The sequence below is a fragment of the Aaosphaeria arxii genome (assembly GCF_010015735.1).
Source record: "Aaosphaeria arxii CBS 175.79 unplaced genomic scaffold BU24scaffold_4, whole genome shotgun sequence".
NCBI classification, from domain to species: domain Eukaryota; kingdom Fungi; phylum Ascomycota; class Dothideomycetes; order Pleosporales; genus Aaosphaeria; species Aaosphaeria arxii.
The window spans coordinates 2,724,853-2,740,115 of record NW_022983477.1 but is presented as its reverse complement, the minus strand read 5'-3'; the positions used below and the strand labels follow the sequence as shown (position 1 = coordinate 2,740,115).

Below are 15,263 nucleotides of genomic sequence, written 5' to 3'. Positions count from 1 at the left end.
TCGGTTGTTTTCGCCGTCCGAGGTGGCTATGTATTGACGAATGGGGTTAGCACCGTACGGCAGTGTAATACTAAGGCTCGACAAGGAAACGAAGATGATATTCCCCTGCCATCTACAGTAAGAGGAGGGCAGATTGATCGCAGGTTGTGTTCTGTTGCCTGGTAGCCATGTAGCGCTCGAAAACCCTTCTTTTCGCTGCACCGCCTCATGATGAAGCTCTTTCACAGTAGCAAGTACATTTAAACACAATCTCCCACCGGCGCCACAAACTCTCAATCTCTTCCAATTCTCCATATTGGTTTCTTAGCTGTCACCTCACAAAACTTCCAACGCTTACTCCCGTGTACCCGCTCGCTTAATATTACACCTTCCTCTTTACACCTGCTATACGGGATACTCCTAAGTACCTAACCCATCCCCGCGCCTTGCCAGGGCTGAACACTACAATGGGTCTCTGCAGCGTCTGCGAGACGATCGAATTCGAGCATGTCCCTGCACTACCAAAGCACTTAGATGCCGGGTACTCATCCCCGTGGAAAGGCCTCATCCGCCTGTCGTCGAACCTGTATTTCGCCAAAGCGCGTAAGAATGGAGAAGCGACGGAAGGCGAAGAGGAGCTGAAGAAGGAGGCAATTACCCAACCACTAGGCGTCCCGTTCCATAAATCGTTTGACGAGCTCGGGGTGGCAGCCGAGCATTGCTCAATATGCTCGCTCGTCCGCCGGGGCGTGGCGGATTGTTTAGCCGCGCTTGAAGAGGCGCAGAAAGATAGTATATATAATTATTACAAGAGGCGGAAGCAATCCAGCGATCCAGAGGGGCCCATGTGGCTAGCGAGGAGACCGGATGGGAGCGATGGGTTTATTGTTATTTGTGCTGATGGTGACTACAATGCGTGGCTGCTGGCTGGTATAGCGTTCTGCGTAGAAGGTGGGGCTCATTTATCCTTAAGCTTTGAAAGATTACCATGCTGAATACCGTATAGAAGATGATCCATTAAGCAAGTCTCTTCCCGGACGCATCATTCAGAAAGACTCGAGGTCCGAGAAGTCTGTGGCCAGAACGCTGGATTGGGTCTCCGAATGCAACGACCACCACACTTCGCCCAGATGCTCGTTTGGGGACGAAGAACTCCCCAAGCGGGTCCTCGATCTAGGGTTAAACACATCGTCGGATAGCATTAAGCTTTTTGAGACGAATGGCGAAGTGGGAAAGTACACTGCATTGAGCCATATGTGGGGCCAGCATCGTCACTTCATCACCACAAAGGCTTCCATCCACGCACACAAACAAAATATATCCATAAGTGACCTGCCCGCAACCTTCCAGGACGCAGTAAACTTCACCCGTAGGCTGGGCGTCCGCTATCTATGGATCGACAGCATTTGCATATGCCAGGATGACGGACCCGATTGGGAGAGGGAGAGTGCTCGGATGGCGCAGATCTACACCAACGCATACCTCGTCCTTGCCGCGACTGGATCCTCAAGTGACTCGGCTGGTTTCTTCATCGAACGTTCTCCTCCTGAATATACAAATTTCGAGTACACCTGGAATGGAACGAAGGGTACGATCTACGCAAGCTTGACAAGCAGTGATGATTCCGCAAGCGAGCACTCCGGTGAATCTATCGACAATGATCCACTTTCCAAGCGCGGTTGGGCACTGCAAGAAAGGTTCCTCGCTCGCAGGACTTTGCACTCCGGCAGCAAGCAGTTCGCCTTCGAATGTTCCCAACAGTACAAGAGCGAAGACGGCTTCCGAGGCAAATCACGCTTCAACGAGTTGGCCGCAAAGGACGAAGACGAATCCGAGTCCACCTACCGGGGCCCGACGAAATGGCATAACCTCTTGAACGACTACTACCCCAGGAAGCTGACCAAGGAGTCCGACAAACTGCCCGCCATCTCCGGCATCGTGCGGGCCTTCAGCCAGAAATACAACGACGAGTACGTCGCCGGGCTCTGGCGATCCAACCTCATGGAGGGCCTACTATGGCAAGCCATGGGCGCAAGCACAGGCAACACTTCCAGGCCGACAGAGTATCGAGCCCCGTCATGGTCGTGGGCATCCATGGATGGACCCTTCGGGAACTTGGGCGTCGGACGGGATTTCCTCGACCCAACGGCCCGCTGGATCGACGTCGCGGAGATCGGAGACTGCCACGTCGAGCTCAAGGGCGAGAATCCGTACGGCGAGGTCACGGACGGGTACATCACCATCACGGCGCCGCTGGAGCGACTGGAAGCCAGCGGGGAAAAGGAACGGGATTGGGAGACGGTGCCTCACAAGCGGGCGTTCAGGGCGAAGACGAAGAACGGTCTCCCGTTTGGTGCGTACTGTATGTTCGATACGATTGACGATGATGCCGCCGCGAAGCTGGAGCTCTTCGCGCTCATCCTGGTGCGGAGAATGACGGTCAAGGACGAGCCTGACGATCGAACGTACCAGGCGATTCTTATCACGCCGGTTGAGGGAGAAGAAGAAGGCGTGTACAGGCGAGTTGGGAAATGGCTTCCCAGTTATGAGGATTTGGGGGAGTGCGACTGGATGGAGGACAAGACCAAACGCACGACTGTAAAACTGATTTGACGTCTTTCAAACCAACTGGAGACGGTATCAATGCATTATGATTGCATTATTCTCCACCATTGAGCCATTACACGCTTGCAATCTCGAGGTAGTCAGAAGTAAAGCACATAGCCAGAATTGGCAAAGTCGTTTATTGTACATAGAACTCAAACAAGCAAAGACATGAATGATAACTCGTAGCATTTGAATGGGTATATTTTTCCGAATCGGCATAAAACATGTCGTGACTTTCCAAGCCATCCTTCCTTCCTTCCTTCCCTGGCAACCAACAATATTCCTTCCCAACTCTAAGGCAACATCTCCCCACGCTGGTAGCACTTCCTGTGTGCCTTGCAGCATGCACCCAGCTCCGGGAGTTCCCTCGGCACGCATCCTTCTACGACTCAAGACGGAGCCAACGACCCCCCTCCCCCGCGTCTTTCTCGACGCCGCTGTGGGGAGAGTAGGGCACGAGCGTGTGTGGTGGTCCGTTCTGGGGTGCCTCGCCGCTATCTGGTTAAGTGTGGGCTAACCAGCTGTCTGCCTCTGTCTGTCTTCCTTCCTTCGCTCGACTACTCGCACCAAGCAATTGGCACCCATCGGTTGGCCTGGATAGAATGTATGTGTGTATGTATGTATCGCGATGATGGTTCGATGGTGCGAAACGCAGGGATGTGTCATGAATCCTGGACTTTTTCAATCGCCTTGATGAATGAAGAAGGAGAAAGCGCTCGGTTATGGTATTAAAGGTAATAATAGTAACAAGAAGATGAAGAAGAAGACGATGACGACGCTGGCAACGCGGAGAATCAAAAATGGGCGCGAATATCCTTGTAAGAAAGCAGAGCGGACGACGGCTGGGACAAGAGTTGGAGGAGTCCCTCAGAGGAGGTCCTTAGGACGGACATTGAGTTGCGGAGGAGGGACTGTGGTCGGCCTGGCCTGTAGAGGTCCAGCACGGTGAGGAACCAGCACGCGATTTGGACGAGGAGAAGAAGCGAGATGCAGACGCGGAAAGACGAGGTTTTGGACATGATGAGATGACTTTTATGACGTGAGAATAGGATGAATATTTTTGCAAAATTGGAGTTGAGCGAAGGGTCAATTGAGAATGCGAGGATGGTATGTATAGTGTTCCTAATGAACGGCGGTAAGGTTGCTGAGGAAGAGGAACAGCGGTCAGGAATCAGGATAAAGTAGCCTGTTCATAAGAGGCGGTGGTGCCGTACCACGAAGTAAATTTGTACATGAAGGAAAAGTTGACAGGTTAGCGAAATCTTGTTCAGGATATGTGGAGTTGTTACACGACACTGTGCATGAAAGTTGTCCTCTTTGAGTGCTGGATCGGCACAGGAGGCAAAGCCGGGGGGTTGGCAGTTGGGTTGGTTCATCAACGGTAAAAGTGACGGAATAATCGATAGATGGCATGTTTCGCCCACGTGGACACTTTTATGTATTTTAGGACTGTTTCCCATATGTCCGGTTATTGAGTAGTGTTGTTTTAGTAACTCCTAGGAAATGGTACATTATAGTACACAGTGTTCCGTAGACGGAAGATGAGACGAGAGAGTGACAGAGGGAGAGTCACCGAGTGTGGGTGGGTGTGACAGTGTGTGAGAGGGGAAAAGAGAGAGAAAGAGGCCGAAGCATCTGTGGCTAGATGGGACAGTTAATGCTTAGAGACGCTAAGCTCATCCACTAAACCGGATTGGGACTGGATACTATCAAGATGCAGGGTCCAGATCTTTTGGAACCTCGTCTCGTCTCGTCTCGTCTCGTTGGCCTCGTCCCTCCATCAAACACAAATACGAAATGGAAACAGACTTTGAATCCTTCTCATCATCCTTCCTTCCATCCATTCATCCTCTTCATCAATTCCCTCGCCAATTCTGCCATCAATTACATCTTCATCTCTCATGGTTGGGCAGGTCACCATTACTCACAGGTGGGCGTAATTGACGCAATCAACAGTACCTACATCCCCCAGTAATAATGTTCTGGAATCCCCAACACCCACACATGGGCGTAGAGGCGTAGATTCAGTAGAGGCAGATAGGTGGATTATCTCACTACTACCGAGTCCCGTACTCTTAGCGCTGGTGTTCCTCAGCTTCCCTAATCGATTACAATGTCGTGCTCAGTTTAGCGTCGCCGTACCTATCGTTCTTCTGGGACGACATCCGGGCCTGTGAATCCTTTTGTCCTGATCCGTACAAGGTTCGTGATAGGCATGTCACCGCCATACATATACTTGTAATCGTGGGACGGGGCCTTTCTCCGGCGCCTTGATGACCAGACAATTCTCTTTCTGGCAATGCGCAGCGCGCGCAAATGGGAACACACTCTCGTTTGATTGCTTTTGGATGTCATCTCACAATGCAACTCATGTCTGCTACCTCCCAATGGCCCAGCCAGGATTCCATCATCCGGCTCTGCTAATCTCAATTTAGTGCCCACGGCGGCTCTGCCCATGTGCACAATAGTACCAGTTGCCTTTTGTGGGTAGAGCGCTCCCGTGTGGCGGTAGTCTACAGGAACGGCCCAAAGATACGGACTAGGTACACACGATGGGTCTGGGGAAGTCGTTTGTATCTTGAGGGTCGAGACCACCCGTTTACCTGCCTTCATCGTGATTAGCTTGCTCTGTTCTGGGGTCTTAATCGTCGCGCTCCCCGGATAGGTACTTTTATATACCTCCCTTAAGGCGTTCCTTTCCTCTTCACAAAGCCTGTTCTTCTTTGCCTTGTCCTGAGTCTGCCTTATCCTCAGTCTACATACCTACACAATGTCCATATAAAAGCATCTCAGTTGTTCTATCTTTCCCTCAGTCCATCATCCCTCAGTCCCTCAGCCCTTCGAACCTCAATCCCAGCCATATACGCTTCACTATCACCATGGAGGACACTAAACAGCAACAACCTCCTCAGCAGAGGATCATACTGGACCGCTCAATTTCCTCGACGTCCACGATCGTAACGCTCTCACCTCTCTCGGAGAAGGAGAAAGAGTCTTGCATTGTTGTAGAGACTCAGATCTCAAGTGTCGACTCAGACGAGGAGCTGGATGCGCAAGGAACGCCAAAATCGCGCCATCCACGATTGCAAAAGTTGGCGGGTTTTGCAAAGCTAAAGAGCTTGTGGACGCCATCAAGTACAGATGAGGAGTCCCAGACGAACTCCAGGCGATTCATCATTACCCGACGGTGGCTGATCATCCTCGCGGCTCTGATCTCCTTTGGCATCATCGCAGGACTGTAAGCCTCTAACCCACAATCACGTATACTGTGTACATACTGACATTTTTATACAGAACCTATGTTGCCTTTGTAGCGTCGTTGATCCGACGGCTCAACCCTCCGCAGCCATCTAATGGTCTCCAACGCATCCTAAAGGACTGGAAGGAGCCCACTGCCGAAGGTGCCTACACGTTCGACTGGATGGATGATTTTAGCCGCGACATTGTGCCCAAGAACTGCCACTCGCACAATGACTATTGGCGCTCCGTTCCTTTGTACGAGGCTCTTGCAGCTGGCTGCTCGAGCGTCGAAGCAGACGTCTGGCTCACAGAAGACAGTGACTTCCTCGTCAGCCATACCCGGAAGCAGGCCGCGAAAGAACGAACACTGAACAGTCTTTTCCTAGACCCCATCACCAACATCTTCAACCAGCGAAATGTCTCCGTAGCGTCGACTGAAGATAAGGAAGTGGGAATGTTCGACGTGGATCCGAACGTGACCACCACGTTGCTCATCGACATGAAGGCCGACGGACAAAAAGCATTCCCTGTGTTGCTCGAGAAACTACGACCTCTCCACGAGAAGGGCTGGCTCACATATTTCGACGGCACCAAAGTTGTGCGTGGCCCCCTGACCATTGTCGGGTCTGGCAGGACACCGTTCGATCTCGTTAAAGCCATGGACAACGACCGCTTTGTATTCTTCGACGCGCCCTTGAGCGACATCGCGAACCCGGAGTACACGACCGAGAACTCCTACTACGCCAGCACGAAGCTCTACAATGCGATTGGGCGTATCTGGTTCAATGTGCTCGCTCCGAACCAGGTCGAGACGTTGAAGACGCAGATCAAGGCCGCTGCGGACAAAGGCCTTGTCTCCCGTTACTGGGACTTGCCTGCGTGGCCCATCTCGCTGCGAGACAAGGTATGGTTTACGCTCACGGCGAACAGTGTCGGCGTGCTGAATGTCGATGATCTTGTCAGCGCAACGCGCTGGAACTGGAACTGGTGCATTGTCGCGGGCATTCGACTTTGCGGTAACAGTTAGCTGAAGTCATCACGCAAAGTTTATGATGGATTAGGTGGAGGACGGCGTTTCTTGGGGATGGGGATATACCATTTGTTTTTAGCATTTCAGCGATCCTGATTTTGTTCATGTCACGTAACGATTTCCTCTATGCAATCTATAGAAAATAGATGAGACGAAATGCAACTTGTACCATGATTGCCCAGACCGATCCTATCTACCGCAAATGAAAATCCAGCAACCCAGTACCTGGCGTATGGTTTCATCGCCAAGGTGATGATCGGCATGTACATGTACTCTATTCGTAGGGCTGAGGACCAGAACGACCCAAAGTGAGCAACCATGACGCTAATGATACAACATCCCCGCGGCCACCAGAACTCTCCCACTTCCCTTCCACACCACCCAGACAAGAACACATACCATGTCCACAGATATGCAAATAAATCCCCAGCGAGCGAAACAGCTCGCAGAGAACCTAGCCAGCATATCCTCGCGCGTCAATGCAGCTAGCAAGTCTGGAAAGAAGGTCAGTTGTTCCATCCACACACAGTCGCTCATCCATCCCGACATCACCATTACACAACAAGAAAAAGAGCTCTATACCTCGACCCACCACCACCCCAAACCCTCCAATATACCATATCAATTTTTCTAACCACTCAACCCCCCCCAAAACAGATCCGCCTAATCGCCGTCTCGAAGCTCAAGCCCGCAACCGACATCCTCTCCCTCCACCAACCACCACCACCGCAATCGCCCTCCTCCGCCTCCGCCTCCGCCTCCCCCTCCCCACAACCACACTCCCACTTCGGCGAAAACTATGTCCAGGAGCTCCTCGAGAAATCCCGCATCCTGCCCCGCTCGATACGCTGGCACATGATCGGTGGCCTCCAGTCGAACAAGTGCAAGCAACTCGCGGAGCAGATCCCGAACCTCTGGTGCGTGAGCAGCGTGGACAGCGAGAAGAAAGCCAACGAACTCGAGAAGGGGCGGAAAGCCCTCGCGCTCGCCTCCCCCCAAGAGGAGCAATTGAGGATCATGGTGCAGGTGAACACGAGCGGAGAGGAGAACAAGTCTGGTGTCGAGCCCGAGGACGCGCTGGCGCTGTGCAGACACGTCGTGGATAAGTGTCCGCACTTGCGGCTCACGGGGCTGATGACGATCGGTGCGATTGCGAGGAGTAAGGCGACGACGGAGGAGAATGAGAATGAGGATTTTGTGAGGTTGAGGGAGACGAGGGATCGGGTTGCTAAGGAGCTGGGGTGGGAGGAGGGGAGGCTGGAGTTGAGTATGGGGATGAGTGCGGACTTTGAGGGTGCGATTGCGCAGGGGAGTGATGAGGTGAGGGTGGGTAGTGATATCTTTGGGGAGAGGCCTGCGAAGAAGGATGCTGTGATATAGAATCGAGAATGGTAGCCGTCTCGAGAGTGACTATGGCGTATAGAACGATTCTCCAGCGCCGAAGGTCCAGAACGGCGGTTCATTGCTATGCTGATACTAACGGTGAAGCACTCTCACGTCAAAGATCTGTTTAGGTAGGTTAAATGAACTGTGCACGTGGAAATATTGGTACATTCTATTTACATTTACACCCCCTCCTCATCTCAAGCTCTTGCCTTGATGAGATCTGCCGCCTTCTCTCCCACGGCGTACATAGTAGCTTGAATATGCGTCGCGGGGATCAATGGTAAAATGCTAGCATCCACGACGCTCAAGTTCTCGACTCCGTACACCAACAAGTCGCTGCCCACAACGCCGCCAAAGTTCTCGGGCAACATGCTGCAGGTTCCCGACATGTGCGCGAACGAAGGCATGAGCAGACCACCTCCAATCAACGCATTGAGGATCTCCTCGTCGGACTGTGCCGCCGCGCCGGGCACCAATTCCGTCGGGGAGAAGACGGACAGGACTTCGTTCTTCCAGTGGCGCCTCGTCCACTGGATCATCGTGAGCATCAGCTTCTTGTCGATCGGGTTCTGGAACGAGTTGAAGTGCACGACGGGGTTTCCATTCTTGTTCGCTGCGTCGAGAGTGACGCTGCCTCGGGAGAACGGGCGCTGCAGGGCGTTGACGGCGAAGCCGGATGGTCCCATGGGGAACTCGCCTACGGCGGCATCCTCGCCTGAAAGCATTTCTGCGAGGATGGCTTTCTGGGCCTCGTATCCCCTGAGCAGGTTCTCGTCGGCGTATGCGGCGGGCAAGAAGTCCTGCGATGTCTGGCTCGTGACTTCGTTGACGATGGTTTGGGAGTTGTTGCTGATGTGCTTCAGGGCCAGGAATGCAAGGCTGTTTCCGTGTGCGTTGGTGTATGGGCCCGTCTTGTTGACGACGTATTCTTCCCACGCCGTCGCGTTGAAGGTTGCGTTCTCGGCTAAGCTGTTGGGGTTGGGGAAGGAGAGGTTCTTGAGGTCGAAGATCATGAATGCGGTGGGGTGGTCTTGGAGACCGGCACCGACTGCAGGGAAATCTTTCTTTACTTCGACGCCCGCGGCTTCGAGGACATTCTTGGGCCCGATACCGCTGAGCTGGAGTAGCTGTGGGGTGAAGACGGCGCCGGCAGCGAGGATGACTTCCTTCTTGGCCCAGACTTTGGAGGTGACGTTAGATGAAGAGGCAGTGAATTGGACTCCTTTGGCGGAGAGTCCGTCGAAGAGGATCTCGTTGACCTTGTGGCCTGTCACAAGGTGGAGGTTGGAGCGAGTCTGGATAGGATCGTAGTAAGCGTTGCGAGCGTGAGATCGTGTTTGCGTCTTGGGTTCGAGTGCTGTAGGGATCCAGAATCCACCTTTGCAGTGTCAGTAACCTTTCAAATGTATAATGACAGAATACACATACCGACTGCGTTTCCAGAAGCATGTTCGATGGGCAGAGGAACATTCTCTTTCCTGAACGAATCCCAGATAGTCTTTGTGTCTGGGTATTCGAAGTTCGGCATGGAGGCTTGCAATGGGCCATCTGTGCCGTAGAAGGAGGCATCAAAGGTAATGTTGAATTCCTCAATCAACGAATCCATAGGTGGGGTCCATGTTGTTGACTTCTTGAAGTAGTGGAGTAGACTCTCCCATCCCCAGCCTTCATTACCCAGCTTCTCCCAAGCATCGTAGTCGGCGGCTGCAGCCCGATCAAAAGCCATGCCATTGACAACAGAACCTCCACCCACTACGTTGCCGACAGTAACGAGGAAGGAAGCATTTCCCAATTGAGCCTCGGGCGCAGATTGGATATCGTACATGAGAGCATTGTTGTTGCTGTTCGCGGACTGGGGAATCAGAGTTGCGGGATCATTATTGATTTCTCCATTCTCAATGACAAGAACGGTGTCTATAGCCTAATAAGAGATCGTCGAAGTTATATGAAAGCTAGTGAACATACGCGCTGGATTTTCGCTGAGGCGATTGGCTACCACCAAACCTGTGAGACCGCCACCGACAATCACGTAGTCGAAGGTCGCATTCTGGATGCCAGTTGAATTGTCAACACGCTTGTAGTATGGGAAAGCAACTGCGGTAGAGAGAAGAGAAGAGAAACAGATCAAGCTTTGGCGTACGGGACCCATGGTTGTGAATGTCAATGAATGGTTTCAAAAGAGTGACGTCTGTACAAGAAAATACAGAAATAAAAACGAAAGACTAGAGGAACTACGCCGATTGGAATAGAAGCTCTTGCTCTCCCCAAACCCACGGCAGCACTGTCCTAATTATACTGGCTGGGTACTAACATGACAAGCAGACCACCCTGGAGGGGGCATCTAGAAGCACTAGGAGGCGCAGGCATATTTTACTCAAATTGCGTCTGCCAAACACGTGGAGCAGACGCTAGATAGGACGTAGATGACATGCTTGATGGGCTACAAGGTGAGCATGCTCTGATTGAGTATCGCCCGAGCATCGGAAGTACCTCACCGGCGTTCGCTAGCAGAGAAACGGCACGGTACTTGAGGAAGCGAGCGGAGCAATTGAACTGATGGAGGAGAAAAGTGGGGAGTGACATGAGGGACCAAATCATTTGAGTACCTAGGGGAAGGAGATGAGGATGTGATGCTTGGTGGTGATGTTTCGAGATCAAAGACTAGATGGAGTAAGGAAGGTCGAAGGAGGTGGAATTGGGCCAATGGGACGAGCCGCGCCATTCGCGGGACGTTAGCCGCGTGCACAACCATTCGCCTGGCTACAAACACTCCCTGGTATGAGACGACGTGTACCCGGCGCGCATTATTGGCCTCATGTTCCTTTCATGCTTTGCCCCGGTCTCATCTCGTATCTTGGGGCGGCAATGGGGCCCAGGACCGAAAATTAGGAGGTCGATCAATCGAGCAACACCACCAGTAGATCCCTTTAATTTATATTTCTGCCGCTGCTGACTAGGTACCTAGGTACCAACGTATAGTGAATGTTCGCCCCGTAGGAACGCGTGACAACGATTCTCCCGCCATTAACTGGTTCTACGGTTGAATTCAACAACGAGAATGATGCATACAGTCAAAGCACGTGGGGAAAAACAACGACACCTTGATAGAAATGGCCATCAATGGCGTGAGATTAGACTGTACTCTTTTGGAAGGCCACGGACGCTCGGCAGCACAATGTCAATCATAGTCGCCCCGAACCGGGGACCGTGCCACTGTTCAAAACGTCAAACATCATGCAGATATTGATGCTAGCACCGCATTCACCTAAACTCAGCAGCTTCGATACTCGCTTAGCTTGATCTATTCTTTCACTCCTTGGCCTATACTATACCCTAGGCTTGACGGGACCATAGCCGGCCATATAGATGACGACCTCGCCATCAATAGAACGGGTGGGGACATCTCGCGTATCCAAGGCCGCTGGATATAACCGACAGTAATAATTGAGTCAATGGCGGTGGTGAAGATGCAGATTGACACCCTCGACCGTCCAAGTAGTGTGAGATTCATGTATGCTCGCAATAGAATTCAGCCGCTCTGCACCGGTATCGCTATTTTTGCTGTACAGACATAGCTTTTCAACCATTCAAATGCATCGTAGAGACGAAACTCTGTCCATGGCTCCGTATATGCCCGCCGAACGAAATTAACTACTCCACACTAGGATAACAATGACACTTCCGCTTCTTCCCTCTCCGACTCCAACCAAGGTTCCACCGAATTACAATAGGGCGTAGTAATATATTGTCAGCCAAAATGCTGCCCGACAATGTCTGCAAAGTTATTGATATATGTTTACTCCACGAAACCTTCGATGCCCTGAGACAGCCGCTCCTCCATCGCTTTGACAAGCACAGGCGGTACAGCTTCGTCAGTGGCGCGAACAGTGATTCGGAACATCTAGTTATGTCAGACATGATTATCTTTGTCCAGCAATGGCTGTAACGTACCTGTGTATCGAAGTTGGGTTCTAATCTCAGCAGACACCCGAACTTGCCGCCCTCGCTTGTGTGCAACACCGTAGCTCCGACAATGTTCTTTCCGTTAGGATCGACACCATCCAAGATACCCCATTTGAAGCCTTTGACCACTCTTCGCACATACTCCATGTTCATGGTTCGGTTCCTATCTACAAGGCCGAAAATGGCTTGAGCCTCGCGAGGTTCACCGCCAATCTGCTTCCAGCGCTTGAAGAAATCCTCGGCACTGAGCTCAGCAGAATCCATGTACTTGTGGAGGACAACAGGCAGTTGGAGAGTAAGAGCCTGGAGGGCACCAGCGAGGTAAGAGATACGGACTGTGGGAGGTACCGTGAATATGTTCTTAGCTTCAAACATAATCGTCTGAGTTGTCTGGCCTTCAGGAGGGATGGATGTATCAGGCAAGCCCTTGATATCAGACTTCAGAGTCTCGGCAGATTGGTTGTCAAGAGTAGTCGTAAACGAGCCCATGGGGAAAGAGGACCGATTGCTGAAGTAGAAGATCACACAACCCAGTTGTCCTCTGTATTCGGTCCGTAGACCAATCTGAATTTGCGCATCTTCATATAGGATGCCCTCAGCCCTGAGCAGAAGACGTTGGTAGCCAGTCTCCCAGTCTGGACTCAAGTGAGCAGCACTGGCAAGATTGGGGGCCTTCAGAACCTTGTTTGTATCGATGCTCAAGTCCAATCCAGCAAGATCGTTGGCTATTGATGTTGTACCATTCGTACCCTTGGTGCCAGTTGGCGAGGCTGGCGAATGGCCAGTGCCAGCATTCGTGAAACTTCGTTTCAGGCCAGTTGCCTGGCGTGCCAAGCCCAACTCTTCGGTGTTAGCATCGCGGCCTCCGACGATCCAGGTTCGCTTGTCACTTGTGGTGGCATGCTTCTGGTGAAGTCTAGAAAGCAGGGCAGACGCTCTTTCCGGGAAAGGCGGCATCTCGTCGCAAACACCCCTTAACAAATCGTCGGTCGGCTGTGTGGCGAGAGCCAGATACTCGCACGCTCTTTGTTGTAATTCGGGATCCAGGGAGTGGCTGTATGCGCGGAAGGTCTGTAGTAGTTGCGGTTTGATTTCTGGGAACAGATTCACAAACTTGATAAAGGACGACAGAATGATAGCTCGCGTTGTTGACGAACAGCCTCGCATCTTGCCGTTGAGAGCCATGTACTGCTCGATTGGCGAGCAGCCTTTACTATCGGCGATCAGATGTCCGAATTCTCCAAGTAGATATCCTCCAATCTTCACAAGCGTTTCGTGACAGTCGTTCTTAACGTATTGAAGGATGTTCTGGGCGGCATATACTTGTAGCTCCTCGTTGTTCGTTACAATTTGGATAACTCGTTGCCAGACTTCATCACTGACGTGGTCGCCTGCCATGGCAATGAGCCGCAGCGATATGTCGACATACCATTGGACGTCAGTCGCATACTTCTCGGTGAGAATGGCAATCTTGAGTACCATCTCTTCCCGGATCGCATAATCGGCGGATTGGAGGTACCTCAGCAATTCGTTGACAATAGCTTGAGCATTCGTAGGATCACACATGCTGTAAAGAAGATCAAGACCCTGTCTTCTCACACTAATGTCTCGATCCCTCAAGGAGCCAATGATAATGCTCTGGTGCTTCTTGATAGGATCCAATGTTTCTGAACGAGCTGCAAGATGCGTCATTGCCTCTAGGCCGAGATATCGAACGTTCGTTTCGCGGGATGCGATGTATTTTCCCAGGCGCGTCGATATCTGAACCATGAGATCCTGTTCTGTGTCGAGATGAATGACAAGGTTGATGGCTTCGAACAACACTGCGTTTTGTGCATTATTTTGCTGCACATTCTTCGGAATATCCATCGCAGAATCCATAATCTTCTGCAGTGCCTCGCGGATGAGTTTTCGGATATGCGAATCCTCTGATCTAATTAATTTCGAGAGAACTTTCGGTATTAGAATCAAATATACGTACCAGGTGGAGGATAGTATTGAAGTAGCCTCAGAAGCTTCACTTGCATCCAGGGGCACGGAACTTTGTAGTAGAAGTAGCCTTCGGAGCATTCGGCATCGACGACTATCCTTTTGAGTCTGTTTGCGGCCTTGACATAGCTGCCTTTGTATTGCTCCTGGTTATCTTGGACGAGTGCCATGACGAGGGACGTCACCGACAATGCGACACCCATATCCGGATCATCCATCAACGAAATAATTCGCTCAGCCCATTCATTCTGAACAATGCCAGGGTACTTCCGGTATAGGCGGAGGAGCGTCAATGCTGCTTTCTTCTTGACAAAGGCTTTGGATGCCCTAATACACGTTAGTTGGGCAATTGTGTTTGTCCTCTGGCTGTACTGACGGGGATATCAAGAGTCGATGCACATCTCCGCTAATAGCCTCTCCCATCTCTTTGCCACCCACATTGGCGATGGCGTGTAGCGCAAGGCAGTTATTGAGTTCATTGTGATCCAGCAGGTCCTTGCGAATACTGTTCACAACCAGGTGCAGGAGCTCGTGCTCTTCATGCAAAAACAATGTGACGGCAAGATAACCGATCTGCTTCTCCGAGTATTTGGTGGCTGAGATGAGATTAACAGCTTCGAGATGTCCGAAATCGACGTTCCAGCCGAGAATGTATATATACAGAAGCTTCTCAGATTAGAATTACGCCATTCGAGGTCTTCGTGGAGTTTGGTATACCTTGCAAACGTATTTCTTTCTCGAATATCCATTCAATCCTCCATCGCGGAATTTTTGTCGAATGTTCGCCAATTCCTTATTGATTCTCTTCTCCTCCAATTCTCGAGCCCTTGCGTTTCTCAAGTCGGCAATGAAGGACACAAGGCCTCTCATTGTGGGCACATTGCCCGAATCCTTACGGCTGAACAGCCCTCCGCCAGCCCCTGACGCCATTTTGGAGGTTGTAGATGTCGATATTCTGATTGCGGGGCGGCTCCCGCCTGGTTTCTAACCTGACAAAACGTGTATGCGATATAACTTTCGGTGGTGGGGGCGACTGTTACTCGACCATGGAATAAATCAGGGGAACGCA

General features: G+C 51.5%; 7 protein-coding genes across 7 annotated transcripts; 3 read left to right on the top strand and 4 right to left on the bottom strand.

The window, feature by feature from the left end:
* The first annotated feature begins 242 nt into the window (after window positions 1–242).
* On the top strand, window positions 243–2,606 carry BU24DRAFT_196411 (HET-domain-containing protein). The gene is made up of 2 exons (XM_033521761.1): window positions 243–930; window positions 986–2,606. The coding sequence occupies exons 1-2, from the start codon at window positions 447–449 to the stop codon at window positions 2,590–2,592; spliced, it is 2,091 nt and encodes a 696-aa protein (XP_033384534.1). The 5' UTR covers window positions 243–446; the 3' UTR covers window positions 2,593–2,606.
* Window positions 2,607–3,172: 566 nt separating this feature from the next.
* On the bottom strand, window positions 3,173–4,204 carry BU24DRAFT_196397 (uncharacterized protein). The gene is made up of 2 exons (XM_033521760.1): window positions 3,801–4,204; window positions 3,173–3,730 (listed from the first exon to the last, which is right to left on the bottom strand). The coding sequence occupies exons 1-2, from the start codon at window positions 3,997–3,999 to the stop codon at window positions 3,381–3,383; spliced, it is 549 nt and encodes a 182-aa protein (XP_033384533.1). The 5' UTR covers window positions 4,000–4,204; the 3' UTR covers window positions 3,173–3,380.
* Window positions 4,205–4,614: 410 nt separating this feature from the next.
* BU24DRAFT_196537 (uncharacterized protein) lies at window positions 4,615–5,332 on the bottom strand. Its single transcript, XM_033521764.1, has 2 exons — window positions 4,729–5,332; window positions 4,615–4,667 (listed from the first exon to the last, which is right to left on the bottom strand). The coding sequence occupies exon 1, from the start codon at window positions 5,197–5,199 to the stop codon at window positions 4,729–4,731; it is 471 nt and encodes a 156-aa protein (XP_033384532.1). The 5' UTR covers window positions 5,200–5,332; the 3' UTR covers window positions 4,615–4,667.
* Window positions 5,333–5,465: 133 nt separating this feature from the next.
* Window positions 5,466–6,853, top strand: BU24DRAFT_462376 (uncharacterized protein; the record flags this gene model as incomplete). Its single annotated transcript, XM_033531998.1, has 2 exons — window positions 5,466–5,824; window positions 5,881–6,853. The coding sequence occupies 2 exons, from the start codon at window positions 5,466–5,468 to the stop codon at window positions 6,851–6,853; spliced, it is 1,332 nt and encodes a 443-aa protein (XP_033384531.1).
* A 403-nt stretch (window positions 6,854–7,256) lies between these two features.
* BU24DRAFT_462375 (uncharacterized protein) lies at window positions 7,257–8,236 on the top strand (the record flags this gene model as incomplete). Its single annotated transcript, XM_033531997.1, has 2 exons — window positions 7,257–7,361; window positions 7,514–8,236. 2 exons carry the CDS (start codon window positions 7,257–7,259, stop codon window positions 8,234–8,236), a joined length of 828 nt encoding a protein of 275 aa, XP_033384530.1.
* Window positions 8,201–10,501, bottom strand: BU24DRAFT_196422 (GMC oxidoreductase). The gene is made up of 3 exons (XM_033521762.1): window positions 10,208–10,501; window positions 9,671–10,156; window positions 8,201–9,620 (listed from the first exon to the last, which is right to left on the bottom strand). Exons 1-3 carry the CDS (start codon window positions 10,389–10,391, stop codon window positions 8,440–8,442), a joined length of 1,851 nt encoding a protein of 616 aa, XP_033384529.1. The 5' UTR covers window positions 10,392–10,501; the 3' UTR covers window positions 8,201–8,439.
* Window positions 10,502–11,895: 1,394 nt separating this feature from the next.
* BU24DRAFT_196380 (Adaptor protein complex AP-2 alpha subunit) lies at window positions 11,896–15,234 on the bottom strand. The gene is made up of 5 exons (XM_033521759.1): window positions 14,912–15,234; window positions 14,571–14,860; window positions 14,187–14,521; window positions 12,194–14,133; window positions 11,896–12,143 (listed from the first exon to the last, which is right to left on the bottom strand). The coding sequence occupies exons 1-5, from the start codon at window positions 15,122–15,124 to the stop codon at window positions 12,039–12,041; spliced, it is 2,883 nt and encodes a 960-aa protein (XP_033384528.1). The 5' UTR covers window positions 15,125–15,234; the 3' UTR covers window positions 11,896–12,038.
* Between the last annotated feature and the right edge of the window lie 29 nt (window positions 15,235–15,263).